The 20,124-nt window shown below is 40.8% G+C and overlaps 1 protein-coding gene across 5 annotated transcripts in view; it reads left to right on the top strand.

The window, feature by feature from the left end:
- The window catches only part of LOC128252744 (band 4.1-like protein 4), a 59,757-nt gene that overhangs the window by 27,275 nt on the left and 12,358 nt on the right, over window positions 1-20,124 (top strand). For all 5 annotated transcript variants that reach the window (XM_052980743.1, XM_052980741.1, XM_052980745.1 and 2 more), the window contains exons 3-12: window positions 9,604-9,708; window positions 9,962-10,086; window positions 11,358-11,455; window positions 11,989-12,197; window positions 13,061-13,213; window positions 14,302-14,474; window positions 16,101-16,316; window positions 17,694-18,161; window positions 18,833-19,231; window positions 19,721-20,005. In XM_052980743.1, coding sequence (XP_052836703.1) covers window positions 9,604-9,708; window positions 9,962-10,086; window positions 11,358-11,455; window positions 11,989-12,197; window positions 13,061-13,213; window positions 14,302-14,474; window positions 16,101-16,316; window positions 17,694-18,161; window positions 18,833-19,231; window positions 19,721-20,005 — 2,231 coding nt within the window. The remainder of the gene's footprint in view (window positions 1-9,603; window positions 9,709-9,961; window positions 10,087-11,357; window positions 11,456-11,988; window positions 12,198-13,060; window positions 13,214-14,301; window positions 14,475-16,100; window positions 16,317-17,693; window positions 18,162-18,832; window positions 19,232-19,720; window positions 20,006-20,124) is intronic.

Raw genomic sequence — 20,124 nt, 5'->3', positions numbered from 1 at the left:
ATAATCACAGCTCATCAGGGAAGATTTATAATAATTTTACAAGATCTCAGCTTAAACCCCGGGGGCTGTGGCATTAGGGGGAGTGGCAACAGTTTGACAACGGCCAAGTGGCGGTGGCTGTGTTTCTGCCCCGCGGGGTCGACATTAACGAGTTTAAAAACTGGCCAGAGCAAGTACATGCTTCATGGCTGGCACACACGACTTATCGCTTGTCATTATTGGCGGAACGGGGCGACTCAGTCACCTCGGTCACCACATGATTGATAAAAGACTCGCCGCCGCCGCTGACAAATTCCGAAAACCCAGAAAAAAGCCACGACAAACAACGTCGAAAGCCTAGCCATGAATGAAAACTCAAAGAGCCGCGCTGCGTCGATGACGATGGCCCTAGCCTGATATGCAAAAATGGCAGCGGAAAAAATGCGTGTGGCCGCCAGCCTCGAAACGTAATTTTATTTACTCGATTAAAGACGAAAGAGGGGAGCTCGCTCAGCCGACTGTCTGTCAAATTGCCACGGGCACATTGTCGTTTTCGTTTTGGCCGTGTTGATTCTGACGGCTGCCGATGGCACTAAGCGCACGCACTTAAATCCTCCAAAACGGCTGCAGTCCGCCATTAATGTGAAAACAGGGAGCAAGGGGAGTAAATTCATGTACACAGAAAGAAAAATTAACAATATATGAAGATTGAGCTAAGAAAAACTATATAAAATATTGGATTATTAAAAAAAATATCAAATAGATTGGATTATTTTTATATGTAAACTTTATTGACACTTGATTCTTTGAAACCGGAAAAGGATGGTCAGGTCAGACTATATTATATATATTACTTATCAAAAATATATAGCAATACTGTTATAGTTTTGACTTGTGAATATTCCAATAATATTAAGCTGTTTTGTCTGTGTCGGTAGACAGTATTATGTAGGGAGATGAAGGGTAGACACTGCGGTTGACTTGTTTTGCATTTCATTTGGCGTCCAGTCTTCAATGCTGCAACATATATGTCTACATCACTCCTCTGCAGTTGCGTAATCGATATTTCATGGCCACGACAAGAGCTGCGCCAAACGTTGCGTGTGAGTGATTATTTGGAATGCGTTATCTTGAGGATTAAATTTAAGTCGACAAGCGTAAAACAAATAATTCATACAGAAACAGTCACAAATAAAAAGGCCACAAATGTTATGAATGAAATTCTCTCGAACTTAATTTTGCTAAATCATAAAGGGATTTATTAATTGCTATCTTTTTCTGTGACCATGTAAAAAAATGTCTAGATGGTTATTTGAATACAGGAAAATACATTAATTCATGGCAACTTTAAAAAACAAGCCTTAAAAAGTCAAGAAATGTCTTAATGTAATCCGATTGCATTAATATATAAATAATCTTTTTAGCAATGTTTGCTTATAGCTAAATGTTAATTAAATACAGTTCTTGTAAATATAGACTATGTAAAACTATATACTCTTAAAATGCCCAAAACTCCTATAAAATTCAAAACAATTAATAGAAAAACGAAATAAATACATTGAGACTCAACTTATTTCAACACAAATTTTAAGAAATAAATGTCTTCATTATTAGGATTAGGGCTTGAGGATTTGTGACCGAACTGTCGGAATTTCAAGTCAAAGAACTATTAAAGTCAAAATTTCTGGTGTTTTAACCGTTCCCACAAAACCTCCTAGTTAAGCTTGACACAAATACCAAGAGATCTTAAAGTTGCCGAGACAAAAGTCTGAAAAATGGAGTTGAAGCCGCCGAAATCGAGACAAGGCCTCTGGAGCAGAAACCCTGGAGCCCAGTCACTTAAAGGCTGGCAAAACTGTGACAAATGATTTTGATGACTTCATGCCCAGACTGGGAACTCTACTTGAGCATATAGTGTATAGACCAATTCTGCGAGTCTGTGGGCCATTTATCACGCTTACCATGCTAATGACATTTGCTTGAACTGCCAACTGCCGGAGCGCAGTTTTCTCGGCCACTTTTCGAGTTTCGAGTGCTCCCAAGCAGATCGGCACTTCTTGGCACTTGGGGCTGCCAAAATGGCATAAGCTTGTTATTGCTGGATAAGGCTATATAATTATATATTTCTTAACGGTCAAAGCGGAGTGTGTGGGCATTGTTTGTCCAGCGCTTAATTCTGTCAATACAGGGTGCCATTGGAGAATTTATGTAAATCATTTCGCGCCACAACACACACACTTCACTTCACACTGGCCACAATGACATGCCGAAATGGAAAATGGTTAGTTCGAGTGCTTCACGAGCAAACACTTCATGCCAGTGCTATTCGAAATTGCCATATACACACACAGGTATACCGGGTATAGTAGTATAAAATGCTGGAGCCAGAAAAGTTGGCCTGGCCCCCGAGCGACATTTAATTAGAGCCCGCTGCTCGCAACTCGCAGCTCGCGTCATTGCTGGCCAAAATAAACCTGCAGTTTATGGCCAACATAATTAAGTTAAAAGCTTTTTTACAGTACCCCGCCATCATTCGAAAAACCGGACGACGAACCACGCTCAAATTGATAATGAAAATGAAAATAAGCTAAGCCCATGAAGCGTGTTTAATGGCTAAATAAATGCCGGCGTCTAGATTTCAGCACCCACACCTGTATGCCGTGCATCTGGCTATCCCAGTATCTTTGTGTGTGCTTAAATGTAATGTTAGCCAGGTTAGCAGTTATAGACGGTAATTTGGGCCATTCTCCAAGGCCAGACCATTGATTTGACCCGTGATGTCGGAATGAAAATTGCAGCATTTCCATGGCAAATGTTTAATAACAGTAAAGATACTTCGAAACAATGGATTATGATTCTAGTTTTAGGACACTCAAAAAAATGAGTATTATTTGTGAATGAATATCTTAGAAGCATACAAAGCTAAAAACGGATATATAAATAACTTAAAATGTATAAATTGTGTCCCTCTTAAGCCTTTTTTTTCAAAATTCATATCGAATTAACATCACTAGCATTCTATTTTGTATACAATTTCCTAACGAGCTACAACTTTTTTTCTCTGCAGAGAAAGCCTAAGCGAAATCCAAAATTCACAATACTCCTACTTCAACCGTATTAAACGACGTAATTAATAAGAGGCAAAAGGTTGAACCTAAAAAAGCCTCGAATGTTTTACCTTTTTGCCAAGCTCAGCGAAACAGTTTCCCGGCGTTGCCCATTTCTTTTCTTTTTTGGCATTTTTTTCGGGGCAGCTGGGGTAATTACTTTATCTGTTGCTGAAGTTGCGCTTCGGTTGGATAATAGGATTAACAAAGCGCCCCTTGAAAGAAACTGAAATTCGTAAACTCGAAAGCCAAGCCAAAAACCTGGCCCAGAGTTTTTTGTGCCCGTTCGTTGCCTTTCGCAGCTGTCAGAACCATAACTCAGTGTCAAGTCAAGTCTCGAGACTTGACTTGCCGGCTATATCTGATATCTGAATGCGAGTATCTGCGTGGCCACAAAGCCCCCGCACCGCAGACAAGACAAAAAGCAATTGTTCAATCGGTTGAGGTAGAGTTAGAGGTTGTGGCAGAGGTAGAGGGACCAACGAAATAGATTTGCAAACAATTTGCAACAATTCAATCAAAAAAACTTTAAACGCAAATACTGAAAGGACAGACATCAGCGGGTGGCCAGCTTTCTGGTGGGTGGCAGGCGGTCCAACTTGACGGCCATCAGATAACTCACTCACCTGGTGGTCTGACGTCCAATTCCCGGAGACCCCGTATCTCCGGATCCCCGACTTCTTTCGCTGTCAGTTGTTTGCCCAAGCGTTTGAATGGGCCAGCGAACAAAGCGCCAAAGAAATTCAAGGTGAGCGTTGACTTGTACACCTGGAAAAAAGGTGAACTCCCTGACATGATTAGCCAAAATTTAACTAGAAAAGCGGTTGTTGTCCGTTTTGAGAGCATTTGATCAGTTAAACAAATAAATGTCATAGCCTAGTATTAAAAATCTTATTTTCGGTTTACCCTTAAATGATAAATGACCGAAAAATAAATTTGTTTCTGTAGATCAGAACAAATGTGTATTATATTAAAATTAAATTAAAGTGAGCTTTAATTACCTTAAAGAGCTCATTAGGATAACAGAACAATGTTTTAATTTATATTTAGAATTCGTTGGCTAACATTAAAAGAAAAAATGTTTGATTGTTTTTAGAAATTGTTAATAGTTGTTTTGTAGTCTTGTTTAATCTCAAAGAACAAAATAAAATTATCACAGAGATAAAAACAGTTTGTAAATAAAGTATTAAATGTCAATTATTTAAAAAAAACTTCTTATTAGCAAAAAAGTTTTTCGAGTGCAGACATCCATTTCTTAGTTTTTTGTGCACCGTATGCGCAGAAATATTTGCCAGCCAAACAATGATATCCAGCATTTGCACAGACGTCGTGCGAATGCGATTGCGGAAAATGCAAGTGATGCCTCTGCGGCGGAAGTCGTAGCTCTCGCCGGAAAAGCCGGAAAAGCTCGAGACAAGTTGAACAGTCGAATAGCTGAAAACGAGTTGCACGTGCAATATTTCACTGGCTTCGCGAGTATAGAACGCCCAGATGCATCAATAGCATGGCACAGAGCTTGGAATTAGCACTGGAAAAGGGAAACTATCCTCACAGAGAATACAAAAAAAAAAAAAAAATAATAAAAAATATGTGCCGGAAAGATGCGACAACCGTCGACAGTCAAAAAAAAGGAAATAACAGCGACTGCAACCCAGAAAAAACAGCCCAAACGTGTGCCGCAAACCTAAAAAGAAAAAACGGCGGAAAAGCAGAAAAAGAAGTGCCGCTATGTGACGATGATGTACCAGCAAAACCCACAACTCATATTGCAGCTAAGGCCAAAACTCCATGCCAGTGCTGATTCCGCAGCCAATGCTTATGCTAAAACTGATGCTTAAGCTGATGCCGAATGCTGAATGTTGAACCTGAGTACAAAGTCAGAGCCAAAGTCAGAGGCTGAGTCCTAAGCCATCCACATCTAGCATTGTCAGGCTTTGTGCCGTTCGCCGTTTGCCGTTTGGCGTGGCATGCGAAATAAAACTCTCGTAAACAGACAGCGACGTTTCTAAACTGCCAGCATCTGCGGAACAAGAAGCTGACTTAACTCTAAGGAGGCAAATGATTTGTGGATACTCTATATGTGCGAAGGGTTGCATAATTAATTATACGAAACAAAACAGAAAGTTGTTGAACTAAAGAATATTATTGGTTCATCATAAAAATACTAATGAATCTATATTTCTTTTTGCTGATTAGTAATATAATTGTTCGGAAAAAAAAAATATCAATATATTAAACTCGGCTTTTTGCTAATAATTTCCAAATGCATGTTCCAAATCCTTTTTTAAATTTAATGAAATATTGTTAGTTTGGTCAATAATACAAAACATCATCTAAAAAATGTTTTTAAGCTTACAAATTTTATTTATCCATCATATATAGAATACTTACCTTTAGGACGTACCAATATATTCTGCATGAAAAAGAATCTAACAGAAATATCCATAGCAATAAATGAAATTCGAATTTGTGGACTATTTGGTAATAGTTCCCTAGAGCAAAATGCTATAGCTTGGTTATTTTACCTGATGTAGGGTATTTAGTACGCGGCAAAGGAGTCTCAAAAGGCAGGATCCACAACAGAAATAAGAACAACATCAGACGACTGACAACAAACATTGCGAACAAGCAACCGGCAAACAAAGCAAAACAACAAATACAACAACCGAGACGAGACGAGAAACCTTCTATTCGGCGCTGAGCTGCAGGAATTACGCAAATCTCGTTTGTTGAATGTGTTTTTCAGTTAGGTGAAGATGCGCCAATATGGGATGAGCAGAGGGAGTTGGAAAAAGATGGGTTAGAGGGGGCCTCGTTTCCTACGGGGACATAAATCTGCTTTAGCATTTTGGCTTGGGCTTGGGCTGCCTGGTTTTTGTGCATAACGACGACACGATGTTGCTGCCATTGCTTTTCTTTCATTTTGTCGCCGTTTTGTCTGTGACATTGCATTCGCTCTGTCCTTCTCCATTTTGTCTGTTTTAGCCTCGTTTGTTTGCTTTTTCAGGCTTTTATTTTTGTTTCTTTTAGCTTTTTTTTGCCTACCCTGAGCTTAAGACTCATAATGCCGTTATAAACACAAACGAATGCAGCTCTCTGCATTTGTTTTTTTTTTTTTTTTTGCTTTTTCCTCGGAGTTGTGTATTTTTTGTTGTCAGAGGTCAGCGCACGTTTAAGCCAAGCATCGCAATTATACGCACAATGCAATTGGAGAAGAGGCTGCCTCGCAGAAAGAGAAAAAAAACTCACATAGAGGGCATTAAGTATACGACGTGGATGGTAAAACCTTTTGGTAGCATCGTTTCCAACATCTGACCTGACCCTCATTGCCAGCGACTTGGATTTGCTGTTTTTATTTTATTTTTCATGTATGCCAGCTTTGTTTTTATTTTTTGCTGCAAGGGCAATAAGCTGGCGTTTCTTCTTCAAGCCGGCTACTTGCAGTTTAAATGGCAGCAAATGGGAATACAATGAAAATAGAATATAATCTAGCTGGACTTACTTTAATTCTGGCATTTTAAAAAATTTTTAAGCGCTAACATTTTACCAGTAGTGAAAAATTGTAAAAACTGTGTTGTGTGTGCTAGACTTGGGACTATTTATATATAATGAAAAAAATGAAGTTTATATCAAGAAGTCATTGACATGTTATTTAAAAACATGTGTTTATTATGAAGCAGATTTCTGAACACGCAAAAGTCCGGAATTGGGTTAGTCACGTAGTAAAAGTTTACCAAGACTCTGATTACGTTTTAGCTGGAGCGCGATGCTGGGATTTTCGCCCCCGAAAAGTGTCCCCCGAGGGTGGCAAAAATACAAGTTTCTGGGGTTGGCTGGCTGGCTGGTGGCCAGACATGTGTGCTATATTTTCCGGTTTACCACTTGGCGTTCTCTAATTAAGTTGCATGGAAAAAACTTCCGCTTTGCTGTGTAGTGTTGCCGTCAGCTGACAAGAAAAGCAGGCAATCGAGGTTGAGGGGCGAAAAATGTAAGCTCATTAAGTGTACATGGCCAGGATTCGATGTCCTTTGGCTACAAGGGAGGTCCTTTCAGCAACATCAAAGTAAGCATAATTTGATTAAGACATTTTAGCCAAAGACCTAATCATCATTAGCATCAACTCAACATAATCATAGCAAGGCACATCCGGCGACTCCTTAATTTGTTTTTTTTTTTCTTCATCCTCGTCTCTTTTTGCTGCGCTGTCACCATCAGGATCATCTATAGCCTTCATCCTTTGATGCCACAGACATCATCTACGTCACTGGTTCGAGCGAAATCTAATTTATTGAACTCTGTCAGTGAGTGAGTTGTGTGGAAATTGGCGTCGGGGGAAAATGGTTACGCCCCTTAGAAAATACTTGTCCGGATCTGCAGAACCTTTTGGGATCTAAACACTTTTGTTTGCTCAAGTTTTTTCTGGCAAAACCCCTGTGATTAATTGCGGTCCCTTTTATGTTTACGTTGATTTTTGGCTATAACTTAGACTCGAACGACTAGTTCATTAGGTGGGGTGTTATTAGTTGGAATTCCTGAAACTTAAAAAGGAAATGGAACACCTCTGGATAGATAAAGATGCTTCACTCATTTTCGGAACACTTTAAGGGATATAGTATGACACCACTCTCACCTCATCTAGAATTCCATTTACCTGTACATGCATTATTAGCTCCTCCTCTCACTAAGTAAACGGCAAACCGACAATATGATGAACGCTCATGGTTCTTATGCATTTTTAAAATGCACTTTTCCACTCGTGTTGTGTTTCATGGTAAAAACATTGACAGCAATGCAAAAGAAGCAGCAACAGGAACAACAGCTTTTGGAGAAAGGATGACAACATGATGATGAAGCGCCTTGTGTAGAAAATTTCACAGACCATTGTTTTAATGTCCTTGTCCACGTTCACTTCACGTATTTGTAATGCAATTTCAGCAGCAGGACTGCAGGATGATGTCCTATGGAAAAGTGCAACATCACGTTCACTTTGCCTTCCCACTGCTCCTGCCACTGTCGCTGTGTCACTTCGTCCTGTTAACGACTGTCATCTAATGCAGTCAGCACAAATGCAATTAGATTATGACACCCACGCACACAAAATCAGAATCCTCGTCCTGTGGCCCGGAGCTCATTCCAAAATCAACTCACCTCGACCTTTGCAAACAGAATGTGCTGACATATAGAGATTATCGCTAGGTGCTCAGCTCGTATTTGGAATTAGAATAAACAATAATGTAGATTAGAGTTTGTTAATGACATGTGCATAATATCGAGGGTAATCGACGTATAAAGAACAAATAAGAAATTGATTAAAAATAAATCAATTCTTACCCAATTCGATTGGTGTTTTACACTTATAGAACCAACAACATATAGAAATAAAAAGAAACATGTATATCAAATATCATTTGCAATATATGTAGACATTTATACCATCCACACTTCGACTCCATCTTTTGGCATTTACAATTCCCAGACGGAAAGTTAAGCAGCTCGATTTCGAACTGAAAACCTTGGGGTCAGCAGAAAGTTTAACATAAATTCAAAACGAGTTGCGAGTAAACTGGCAGTTACACCGAGTTCTCGCTCCTTCAATCCCAGTGTGTTCACACTTGCCAGCCATTAAGTTTATTACGCAACAACAATAAAGCAGGCCAATATGCATGCAAAGGGGAAATGCCATGTGCAGGATGTGGATGTGGATGCCCCCAAAGGAATCCTTCGACCAGGCAGAAATACCATAAATAAAACATGGCAGCGGGTCGAATATACAACAAAAGGCAAAAGTCAGTTTCTGTTGGTCAGTTTCCTAAAAATAAAATAAAAAAAAAACACACGAGACTGAGACACACTGCAGACAGCCAAAGGGAAAAAAGGGCGTAGGGGAGTTGGGAAAAGCAGGGGGCGTGGTATCTGCCTTTGCGGTTAACAATAGCACACCCCACGGCCATAGTTTGGGTGCTTTTTGCGGTTCCTGCAGCTGCGGCCACTTTTTTCGGGGCGGGCTGCGAGTTTGTTCGAGTTCTCTCCCCAGAGAATAAACTCAATTTATTATTGCCACAAGACAGACAGACCGTCCAAAAGGCGAGAAAAAAGGGAATTGGCATTTTAAAGCTTTAACAAATTAAATTAAACCAACAGCAAAATTGTTGATTGCCCGACTTTGGCCGCCTTCGATTTGCCATAAATTGTTTGGGTTGATTTTCTTATTTCCCCCATTTTATTTTATCAGAGGCAAACAAAAAAAGGCAGCCAGCAATTTTCCAATTGAATAATTGTCACTGGGAAGTTTTCACTTTTGCCGGCGCAGGACTTAGCCAACCGGATAGAAAAGCTGGGGGCGCAGGACAAAAACGAAAATGAAAACGAGGACCGTGTCTGTGGCCATTCAATGGCTCAACAGTTTGCCAGTGTTTCCAGTGTTTGCTTTTGCTCCTCCTTTGCTCCTTTTTCCCCCTTTCGTTTTATCCTCGAGCCTTTGCTCTGTTTTAACAGCAATTTTCTTGTCTATTTTCAGGATGATTTGCCGGGCCAGGCTCTGCTGGATGTCGTCTTTGCCAGGCTCAATTTAATCGAGACCTCATACTTCGGCATACGTTTTGTAGACGAGGAGAATCAGACGGTAAGTGTGTATGGCAAAAAAAAAAAATGGGAGACCGCTTCCGCTGGCCAAAAACATTGGTTTTGGAAATCATTTTCATTTTCATTGAAATTCATTCAGGCGCAATGAAAAACGAAAACAAAAAGGCGCCAGACTTAGGTAACTCTTTGAGTATCCCTTGACTGCGGGGCAAGTTATATAATTTCGATTTCCTTGGTTCAGGAAAATGTGTTGCTCCCTCGATTTAATCCATTTTTTGTATCTTTACCCATAGCACTGGCTGGATCCTGCGTCTCGTATTTCGCGACAACTCAAGCCCAAGTCGGACCCATATGACTTGTATTTCGGCGTCAAGTTCTATGCTGCTGATCCCTGTAAGCTGCTAGAGGAAATAACTAGGTGAGTAATAACCACATAAAATAATTCGAATCCAAATGAAGGGATTGTCCAAAATTAAATCAAGCTTTAATATACAGATACAAAGGTATATAACTTTAAAATGAAGATTTCCCATTTTGAGTAGGTAGATTTCCCACTTCTTTTTTTCCTGCACATGCATTAACTATTTAAGCATTTAATTTGTGCCATCCCAACTTTTGGTCTGCCATAAATTCGTTAAATTGAATTTGGCAAATTTAATTTGTTAATTGAGGCACACACAGACGCATAATTATAATGCAATAAACAACAAATGAAGCGAATTGAGATGCACGAGTTGAGGACTGTGAACTCGGGCTGCCCATTCAACTAATGGATAATGCATCGAGCAATTAATGCATTTATGCGCGCACATCAAGCGAGATAAATTAAAACAACGCCAGTGGAAAAGGCCAACACAACACTCACATGCACACAGGCACAGAAAACGCCAAATGTCGCAAATGTAAAAGGGAAATGGTGGGGTAAGTGCGGAAAAGTGACCCAGGCCATGGCTTTTCATCGCCACGTCATCGGGACGTCCAGTGGTGTCTGGTTATCCTGGGGGCAATTTCAGCATTTATCAAGCATTTGGTGTGTGGAAATATATGCTCTTCATACGACGACACGTTCGCCATAATCATTGCGGGAAAAAACCGGGCAAAACCCATTGGCCAAACATCATCAAAATCCTTGCCAACTGCCGCTGAATCCACTGCTAATATTAGCGCATATAAATGCATCGAAATGCACTTCTAGCCAAGTGGAAATATGCGGGGGTGCAATTGTCGTTGCCATTGCCGTTGCCATTGCCGTTGCATTATTGGAAGTGCACTAGAGGGCCAAAGAATATTGTGTTATTTTAGCTATACAAAGTCTGCGGCATACAATAAACGCCAATAGACTTTGGACAGGACAAAGTTGAAAATTTTGAACAGTGGTGCAGGGGATTTTCAAACAGACAGACAGGATTAAGGCAAACAGGCAGCTTGAAGTTCGAAACTGCGCTTGATTTTAACAAATAATTGTGCAATATGATGCTGCCAGCCTATTTCGTCTGACATTTTATTTGTTTCGTTTCATGATTTTCATGTTACGCCCAAAGTCAACAAGTCAGCCGACTCTGTTTGCTTTGCACAAACATTCAAGGGGGATCAACTAATTTTATGCCCAGATTTTGTTTGTCCACTTGTTAACTGCTTCTTGTCCTTGTTTTCGGGTTTTTGTTGGCTAATGAAATTGGTCATTTGCAGGTATCAACTTTTTCTGCAAGTCAAACAGGATGTTCTGCAGGGACGACTGCCTGTGGCCTTTGAACTCGCCGCCGAACTCGGAGCCTTTGTGGTGCAATGTAAGTAATAAAATACCAAGGTAGCGTTAGATATCTCAGAGAGCCTTTGCAACCAAATACGAGTTGAATTTTACGGTATTTCATACGGCTTTTCTAAAGCCTCTTTTGCAATTCACGGATATTTCAATCTATTACAAATAATTTTTGTTATGGGCTTAAGTTTTGTCAAGAAACATTATTTATTTAGTTGAAAAATACTTATTAGAATATTTACGTTAACAAGTGAGTAAAATCCAAGAATTAAAATGAATTAGTTAAAATTATTTTAATTCAAACCCACAACTCTAAATAACAATCATTTTAAGTTTCTACCCAAAAAAAGTAGAGGAAGTATAATTAAATTTAACACAATTTAATAGGGACAGAAATAAAAACTGTCAAAAATAAAAGAAAGGTTTATGTATAGTAGGCAATTTGTAAATTCTTTAGAAACTTATTGACTAAGAGTCATTGATTTTCTTAAATATAATCGTAAAGGTTATCGTTTCTCCAATCACAATTAATAATAAACCGTTTTTTTTATTTATCTCTAGCCGAGTTGGGTGACTATGATCAGCGGCGCCACTCGAAAGGCTATGTGTCCGAATTCCGACTTCTGCCAAACCAGAGCAACGAGCTGGAAACCCGCGTCTCTGAACTCCATCAGCAGCTAAAGGGAATGTCGCCCTCCAGTGCCGAACTTAACTATCTGGACAAAGTCAAATGGCATGATATGTACGGCGTGGATTTGCATCCCGTTCTGGTAAGTTATGTGATGCTGATGCTCATGCTGATGCTTCTCATGTGTCAAACCAAATCGGATGGAGTTGGGGAGACAATGGGGACTGCCCAGCTCATATGATACAAGGTTCTGAAACCGCAGATGGTTCACCAGACAGCCGGGCTGCTTCAACATTCAACGAGCCGGATAAAAAGGGGTCAACGGGGAAATGCAAAGTTTAATTTCATTTCAAGGCAAATATTATAAATCATTTGTTCACATTTCAGTGGGGTCCAAAATGGGTGGTGTTTCACGGAGGGTGGTTAATGACTACCCCCGAAAAACGAAAAGTCTCGTGTGTCTACGCTTTTGTGCTGCGTAAGTTGGCACTTCATTTGCATTTTTTATTGCCCTTTACTTTGATATCAAAACTCAATAAATCACCAGCTGTGTTTGTATACATATATGGTGGGTTGGGGCATGGCATCCAAACCCGAACCCTTGTACTCCATGTGGTATGCGGTATGTGCCATAATATAGACTATACGGCCATGGCCACCCCTCTTTCTTTCACTCAGTCGCTGCCCCTGTGTTTGTTTATAGACACAAATCATTGACTATCGCGGCGCCAAACCGCCGTCTTTTATACGCTTTGCCGTTGCTCTCCTTCTTTTTTAATTTAATTAACAGCTAAAATTACATTTATTTCGGCTTTTTCTGGGCGGGTATTATAAGAACGAGGTATCCATAAAAATGCCGCCTGCTGCTAATGGGCGAAAACTTTCTTCTTGTTAACACAATTTTTGGCACTGCCCGAAAGGAAACTTTTCGCTCGTTGCCTTTTGTTTGTCAAAGTTTCTCATTTTCCTCTCTATTTTCCCTGCTTTTCCCCGTTTTTCCCGCAGGGCGAGGACAGCGTGGAGTATTTCCTGGGCTTAACTCCTAGCGGGATTGTCGTGCTGCGCAACAAGACGACGGTGGCTCATTACTATTGGCCGCGCATTGCCAAAGTTTATTATAAAGGACGCTATTTTATGCTCAGGATAAGCGATAAAAATGTAAATTCTCAAACCCACCCAACGCGACAACGGGAACTGGAAAACTGCGAATGCGAAACGACAATGGCGATGGGATTGAGAATGAGGATGAGGATCCCCAAACCGTATCCCATCCCAGACATAAATTTGTTGCCGACAAGTGCTTTTTACAATTTGCAGTTCGTTCCGCGCGTGAATGGTCGAAAGTTAGCACTAAAGGGTAGTAGACCCATAAAAAATTCGAGTAGGACAGAGTTTGGAGATGTCAATTAGTTGACTCAGAAAAAAGATGTACCTAAATCTTTCTCTTACTTTTTAATATTGAGGCTCACAAACACTTATTTTTAATATGATCTTCAGAGGCTCAAATACATTATTGATGCTATGATCACTTGATTTAACAATTTTTTCATTAACAATTATATTTAAAGCTAGAAATTCAATGGGTTTTGAAACCATAATAATTAAACATCCAGCCAACTAATAAAATTTCTTTCAGCAAGAAGAGTTCAGTAAAATTCTAAAGAATTAATCCGCTTTCCAGACGCCATCAGAGCCTCCAGGGTATCCAATCTTCTGCAGCTCCTTCAGAGTGTTTTCAATTTCTTATTCTCATTTTGCAGTGTCGCCAATTTTTCTGGGTACTCCTTATAGTGACAACTTTTGGCTGTCAGCGGCATCAAGTGGCGCCAGGAGCCAAAAAAGCGGAGGAGGACTCGTTAGACAACAAGTAGCTGGTAGCTGGTAGCTTAGTAGTAGCAGATAGCAGATAGAAGACGCTGAATGGCTGAAGCTGCTGCTTGCACACTTTCGGGTGTTAACGCTTTGATAATCAAAAAAGTTTCCCAGCCAGTTGACGCGCACAAAAGGCGGAAACTTAAGCATTTTCCTTCGCCTTGATTTTTCCTTTTCTTTTCTTTTTTTTATTTATTTTTTTTATTCTCTGGCCACTACTTTACACTTTGTAATGATAATGAGATGGGGTGGTGTGGGGCGAATCCGACAGGGGCATTCATTCACTCAGAGTTACCAGTTCCCATCGTGACTTGACTCTCTAGTGCTTATCACACCTTCGCGATTGGATTCTATGTGTTTTTTTTTTCCTCTAGAATGAGCTAAGCACCTACGGATTCGAGACGCCTCGCAAATCGGCCTGCAAACATTTGTGGCGATGCTGCGTGGAACATCATGCTTTTTTCAGGCAGGTGCGAGTGGCCCCTCTGCCCAGCTCGCAGTCGCATGCCGCCGATTTGTTCCAACTGGGATCGCGCTTCAGGCACAGGTGAGTAACTAACATCAGGAAGTAGTACTGGAGTACCAAGAGTTCCTGCTCTAGGAAGTTCCAGAGTGGGTGCATTATATGGAGTTGTAAACACAAAAAAAGCCCCCTTGGTTCTTCGTTGCCTAATTTATTGGCCAAACCCATCAGCGCAACCAATTAAGACCCAACAAATTTCAATGGCCCAGACACTCGAGTTCAATCCCTCGACCCAAAATGCACCTCATGTGATTAGCTCATTAAGGGGTAGCTCAAGTGGAGGACTATAGTACAGGGATGGGCTGCCAAGTGAACTGCTTCTCAAGGAAATAGATGGGGCATTTCAAGGGGCTTCTTTTGTACTCATTTATGTGGCAGATATTGTAGATACACTTGACGAAAATCAATTCATTAAAATAGTAAAGAGATTGTTTAAAAAGTTTTGTTTGTTTTTTCTAGCAAGTTATCTGACAGTTTTAGATAATTTATATGAGAAATATTAATATCGTAATTATTAATTTAACATATAATATGAGCCAGAAAATGTTTTAAAGCTTATAATGTTAGGACTAAATTAATAACTGCATTTTAAGAGGCTTCTTTTGTTCTAATTTATTTGAAAGGTATGGTAAAATCATGATAATAACTTATTAATCTCATAATTATTAATTTAACATTTAAGTAAACGACTAAAAACCTTTGAATTCGGTGAAAGTAACAATCATTCAAGCTCATAAAGTCAGAACTTAATCTAGGGCAGCTTCAGTTTTAAAGAAGATCCGTTAATAACGCCAAATGAACCAAGTTCTCAAAAGTCAGCATCTCGAATTTTCTGCCGTTTCAATTAGAACTCACTCCTGGCCAAAACCAAAGTCAAAGCCGAACAGAAGCATCAGTGCATCCAGACGAGTGTTCATAGATCAAGTTTACGCCATCGCCTGCATGGTCAACTAATTGGAAGTCCAATAAAAATGTCGGATCTGCAGAGGGGATGGGGGTGGGGATTGGGATTTGGAGGACGTGGGGCCTTGGGGCAGTCAGCCAAAAAACAACTCGAGTGCAAAGCCTACTAATGACTTTCTGCGAAAAGGCGGCTCTAAGCCAGCAGGCTCACCAAATGCAGGCAATTGTGCATGACGAATGTGGCAGCGAATTCAGGGGATTCTGGGAGAGCTGAACCTTACCATGTTTATGACTGGACATTTGCTGTGACTGCTGCTGACCATTTAGTTGCTGCGGTAAACTTTCTAGCTCCTAGACTCCAAAATGGAGTTCACGTGGCCAACCGTAACTCAGTGAAACTATTAACTTGACTGCCAAAGCTTTCTAGTGGCCAAAAAAAGTTTTTTTAGGGGCGTTTTATGAGTGCCCCAAGAACAGAACGTTTTTAATTTGAGAAACAAATGAAAGTTTCTCAGTTACACTCGGCTTTTATTTTATTTTATTTTACTTCGCCTGTGTGTGTTTTACAACCTTTTTATGGTTCACTGTTCATTATTAGCGTCTCCTATGATTCGTAACCTCGTTTTTGTTTTCCCTTATTTTTGGTTGTTAACATTTTTGGACGCCTTTATGCCTACTTTTATGTTGCCCAACACCACCACCACCGCATGACTGCCAAACCCCGAATCGCTCCCAACCAAACAAAAGTCGCCCGGACAAGCTTACGGAGAAGGATGCACTTTCCGCCGGACGATCGCCGCCTGCCTTTACCCGTACTCCTTCAAAACGCCAGCCGCGCCGCGTGATTGATGACTTTTTTAACAGCCAAAGCAATGGCAATGGAAATGGAGTGGCAGCATTAGGTGGAGGAAGCCACATGGGCAACAGACCTCTTCCTCAACCCGGAATGGGCACCATCTCCAAGTGAGTACTCCAAAATGCCCATCATTTGTTTTCATTCCGTGCACAAAAATTTTGATTTACCCATGTGTAGTACCCTCGCGCGCTCTGTATTTTACTCAATTTTATATACGGCAGCTGCTGCTTCCTTTGACGTAGTTGTCCTTTTTTTTCGTCCAAGTCCTTTTTTGGCCGCGTCCCTTTTTTTGGCTTTTTAGTAATCATTTTTGGTAGCTGGCGCGGTGCCGGAAGAGCTCTCGTGTGGCCCCTTGGAGAGGACTCGCCTTTGATCTCTTTTTAATTTTCAAACATATATATTTCGGTGTATGGCTATTGCAATTCGGAATCGAAATCGCCGGGTTCAATTTGAAAGGAATGCAGCCGGAGCACTTCATGAGTTCCCCGCCTTTCCCGTTTGCGTTTGACAGGGAAACCCGGATATATATAGTAGATAGATAGAAGCTTCTTGGCATTCAAGTGCCCTCAGGCACTCTGAATTTGTGTTTCTGTTTCGAATTCGTGTTCAAAATCCATTTAGTTGCCATTTCGAAGGCAGTTACATTGTCTAGACGCAACATTTGTTAAATGTTTTATGGCTGCAAAAACATCAAATTATATGGACAAATAAAAATTCAGCCATTAGGATTTTCTTTCGGGAAATATTGAGTCATGCCAGGAGATTTGTGGTATAGTTTATAGGGAGTGTATTTTTCGAGTTGCACACAGACTTTAAGAAGCACTCGAATTAGACAATTACCAGAGACCAGCGAACAGAGACCATTTCCAGCTGTCCAGTGTAAGTGTTTGCCCACCATCCGTGCATAAATTACACGCTCAGGTGAGGCTCTAAATAAGGTAATAGAAGCCAATCGTAATCGCTGGATTCCTGGGCGAAGCCAAGATGAGCAAATAGCCCGCGTCATTTATCATTTGCAAACAAAGAGAAGCCCAAACATCAGACCAATCAGGCACCCAAACCCCACACTACACGCCATACAGATTGCGGATCACAGATCCGCAGAGCTGCATCCCAGGGAGCATAAATCACCGGGCACGTTCTCTGGACTTTCTTCAGTAGAGCTACACTGAACTGAGGCGAAGCGACGACTCCTGAGAGTTCGAAATGATTGCCCGCTGATTGCCAGTGCGGCAATTACTCAATTTTGCACACGCGCATTATTTGTCTGTGTCGATCTTGGCGTGTTGCAGTTGGAGTTGCAGTTGCCTCTCCGGATCGAATTGGACAGCCTAAATGGCCTCCTAGGCTGGCGGCTGCCCTGCCGACGCGAACTTTAATCAACGTTTATGTTAAACAATTTAAATTTATGGCAAAATAATGCGAGATCGCCGCTGACTGATCCCCCGCCTTTAATCTCTTTTTTTCCAACCACAATATAATAGCAACTACGACAGTCCCTACCGCTCCACGTATAGTATACCCACCAGTTTGGGGATCAGGCCCTGCCATCAGCAGCAGCAGCAGAACAACAACTCCAGCAGCTACAACAACAACAGTGGGAGCAACCTGCAAACACCTGACTCACCGCGAAGCACACGAAGTGCTCCCTGGCCCCGATCCCAGCAAAGATCGTTGTTCGGCCACAATCCTTCGAGCCCGCGATCCGTGAGATCTGCCAGCACAGCGGGTGGCGGACTGCACCACCATCACAGCCACCACAGCCATGGCCACGGCACCAGCCACCATCCACACCACCAATCCTCCGCGGCGGCGGCCACCTCCTCATCATCATCGCACCACCAACACCGGCAGCAGAGGGCCAACTCCTCATCCGCCTCACATCAGCAGCAAAGATACCGCTCCAGTTCCGTTGAGAGCCACTCCTCCAACGACTCAAGGTCCACAAGAAAGTAAGTACCCATAACCCTTTATTTATAGAATCCAAAAACTAACTAACTAAGGAAAAGAAAAACATTATATCACTATCTAAAGAACTTTTCGTATAAAATCAATATTTATTTAGTTTTAGGGCTTATACCAAAAGACACTAATTTAAAGCAATAATAAATGGTTCCTCGTGGTATTATAAAAATGCAAAAATTTAGGTTTCATCAAATCGACTAGACTTCGGACCTAAGTTTGAACTTAATAGCAAGGGCATGTTTAGGAAGGCCAAAGTATTCAAAACTAGATATGCGAGACGCGTGAGTCTTTATCAAACTAGATGAATTAAGCCCATCAACTGGCCCTGGAGAGTTTTAGATAGAGTCGAGCATGCTATTCGCTATGACTTTGTAAGTCCCAATAAGTCCCATCGATTTGAACACCCATAAGTGGGTGCGCCTAGTTTGAGTGCTTGGATTAAAGTGAGTGTTACCCATTAAAATGGTTTTTTTTATCTTATCTGCAAACATCTACATTTGCGACGAATTTCAAATTTCCCATTTTTATACGTATCTTATCGGAAACTATTAATTAAAGTCTTAAAATATCTTTAGGAAAATAAATTGTGTAAGAAAATCCAATATTTTACAGTTTTTTTCCTATTAATTAAAATTGTATCTGTATTCCAATATTTTAGACATAAGCACCGCCATCGTCGCACTTCTGACAATGAAAGCGAACTTTCAAGAGGATCCGGCCGCTCTGGAAGATCGGGACGTTCGCATCATAGAAAGCATCGCAGGTCGCATCGGCATCGACGGGATTCGGCTGGAGGATCGGATCATAATAGCACCCGTGGGCGCAGTTACTCCGGTCATCGAAGCTCCTCGATGAGGAGTGGTAGTGCTGAGCTTATTGACTCCACCTCACAATGGAGGGAGGTTCAAAGGCGCCAGGCCGAGGCCAGTTTGGGCCAGAGTTCCGTTCAACAGGCGGCAGTTTCCAAGAGCAGCATGGTGGCCAGGAGCCTTCACAGCAACGATAGTCATTCGGATACCCATTCGCATCACAAGTCCAGAAGGCATCGCAAGAACAAGTGAGTTTGCGGAAGGGAAAGATGTTTTCTTTTAATATAACAATTACAATTAAATAATATATTTTTATAATTTATATGTCAAAAGTGCAACCCACCCATATAAAAATATATATTTTAATGAATCTACAATTAATTCATACAAGAGTTAAGGAAGATGTGTTAAGGGTCCGTCAATAAGAGTTATTTCGGACTTTTATACAAGATATATGTATATAATATAAAATTTTACAAATAAGCCAAATTGATAAACATAATGATAAAAATCCCATGAGGCTTTTTAAAATAAGAGTCTCAAATAACTCTTATTTACGGTCCCTGCTATTAACACGTTGTTATACATTTTTATAATTTTACAAATTGCTCTCTAGAAACCAATAACTTTTCATCCCTTAAGTAGTATTTATTTGAATTGATCAATTTTAAATTTTAATTAGAGTTTATAAAATATTCTTTACAATCTAAAATATAATTTGTACTTTCCCTTAACAGATCCCCATCGGAATCACGCAGTCGCATGTGGAATAGCGAATTGGCGAAGCACCTGCAATTCGATCTGGTGGACACGGAGGGCATGTCGGAGCAGCAGCTGCGCGAGATCCCCTACACGGTGGTGGAGACCACCTCGAAGAGGTCCAACTCCAACCTGAAGATCCACAAGAGTAACAGCAAGAGTAGTGTGGGAGCCAAGAGCACGGGTTCGGGCAACACCATCACCAATGGCAGTGGTTCAGGGAACACGGGTCAGGCCAGGAATCGTGTCGATCGAATAAGAGGGTGAGTATACTATATTGTAAGAAATAAAATTAAGTTATTACCAGGTTAGGTTGCATCTTTAAAAAAGATTTTTTAAGTTTCATTTTTAATTTTTTATCGGTTTAAATTTAATCCATATA

Source organism: Drosophila gunungcola, chromosome 3R, assembly GCF_025200985.1.
Source record: "Drosophila gunungcola strain Sukarami chromosome 3R, Dgunungcola_SK_2, whole genome shotgun sequence".
NCBI classification, from domain to species: domain Eukaryota; kingdom Metazoa; phylum Arthropoda; class Insecta; order Diptera; family Drosophilidae; genus Drosophila; species Drosophila gunungcola.
The sequence above is the reverse complement of the archived record's forward strand: the minus strand, read 5'-3'. Positions and strand labels throughout refer to the sequence as shown.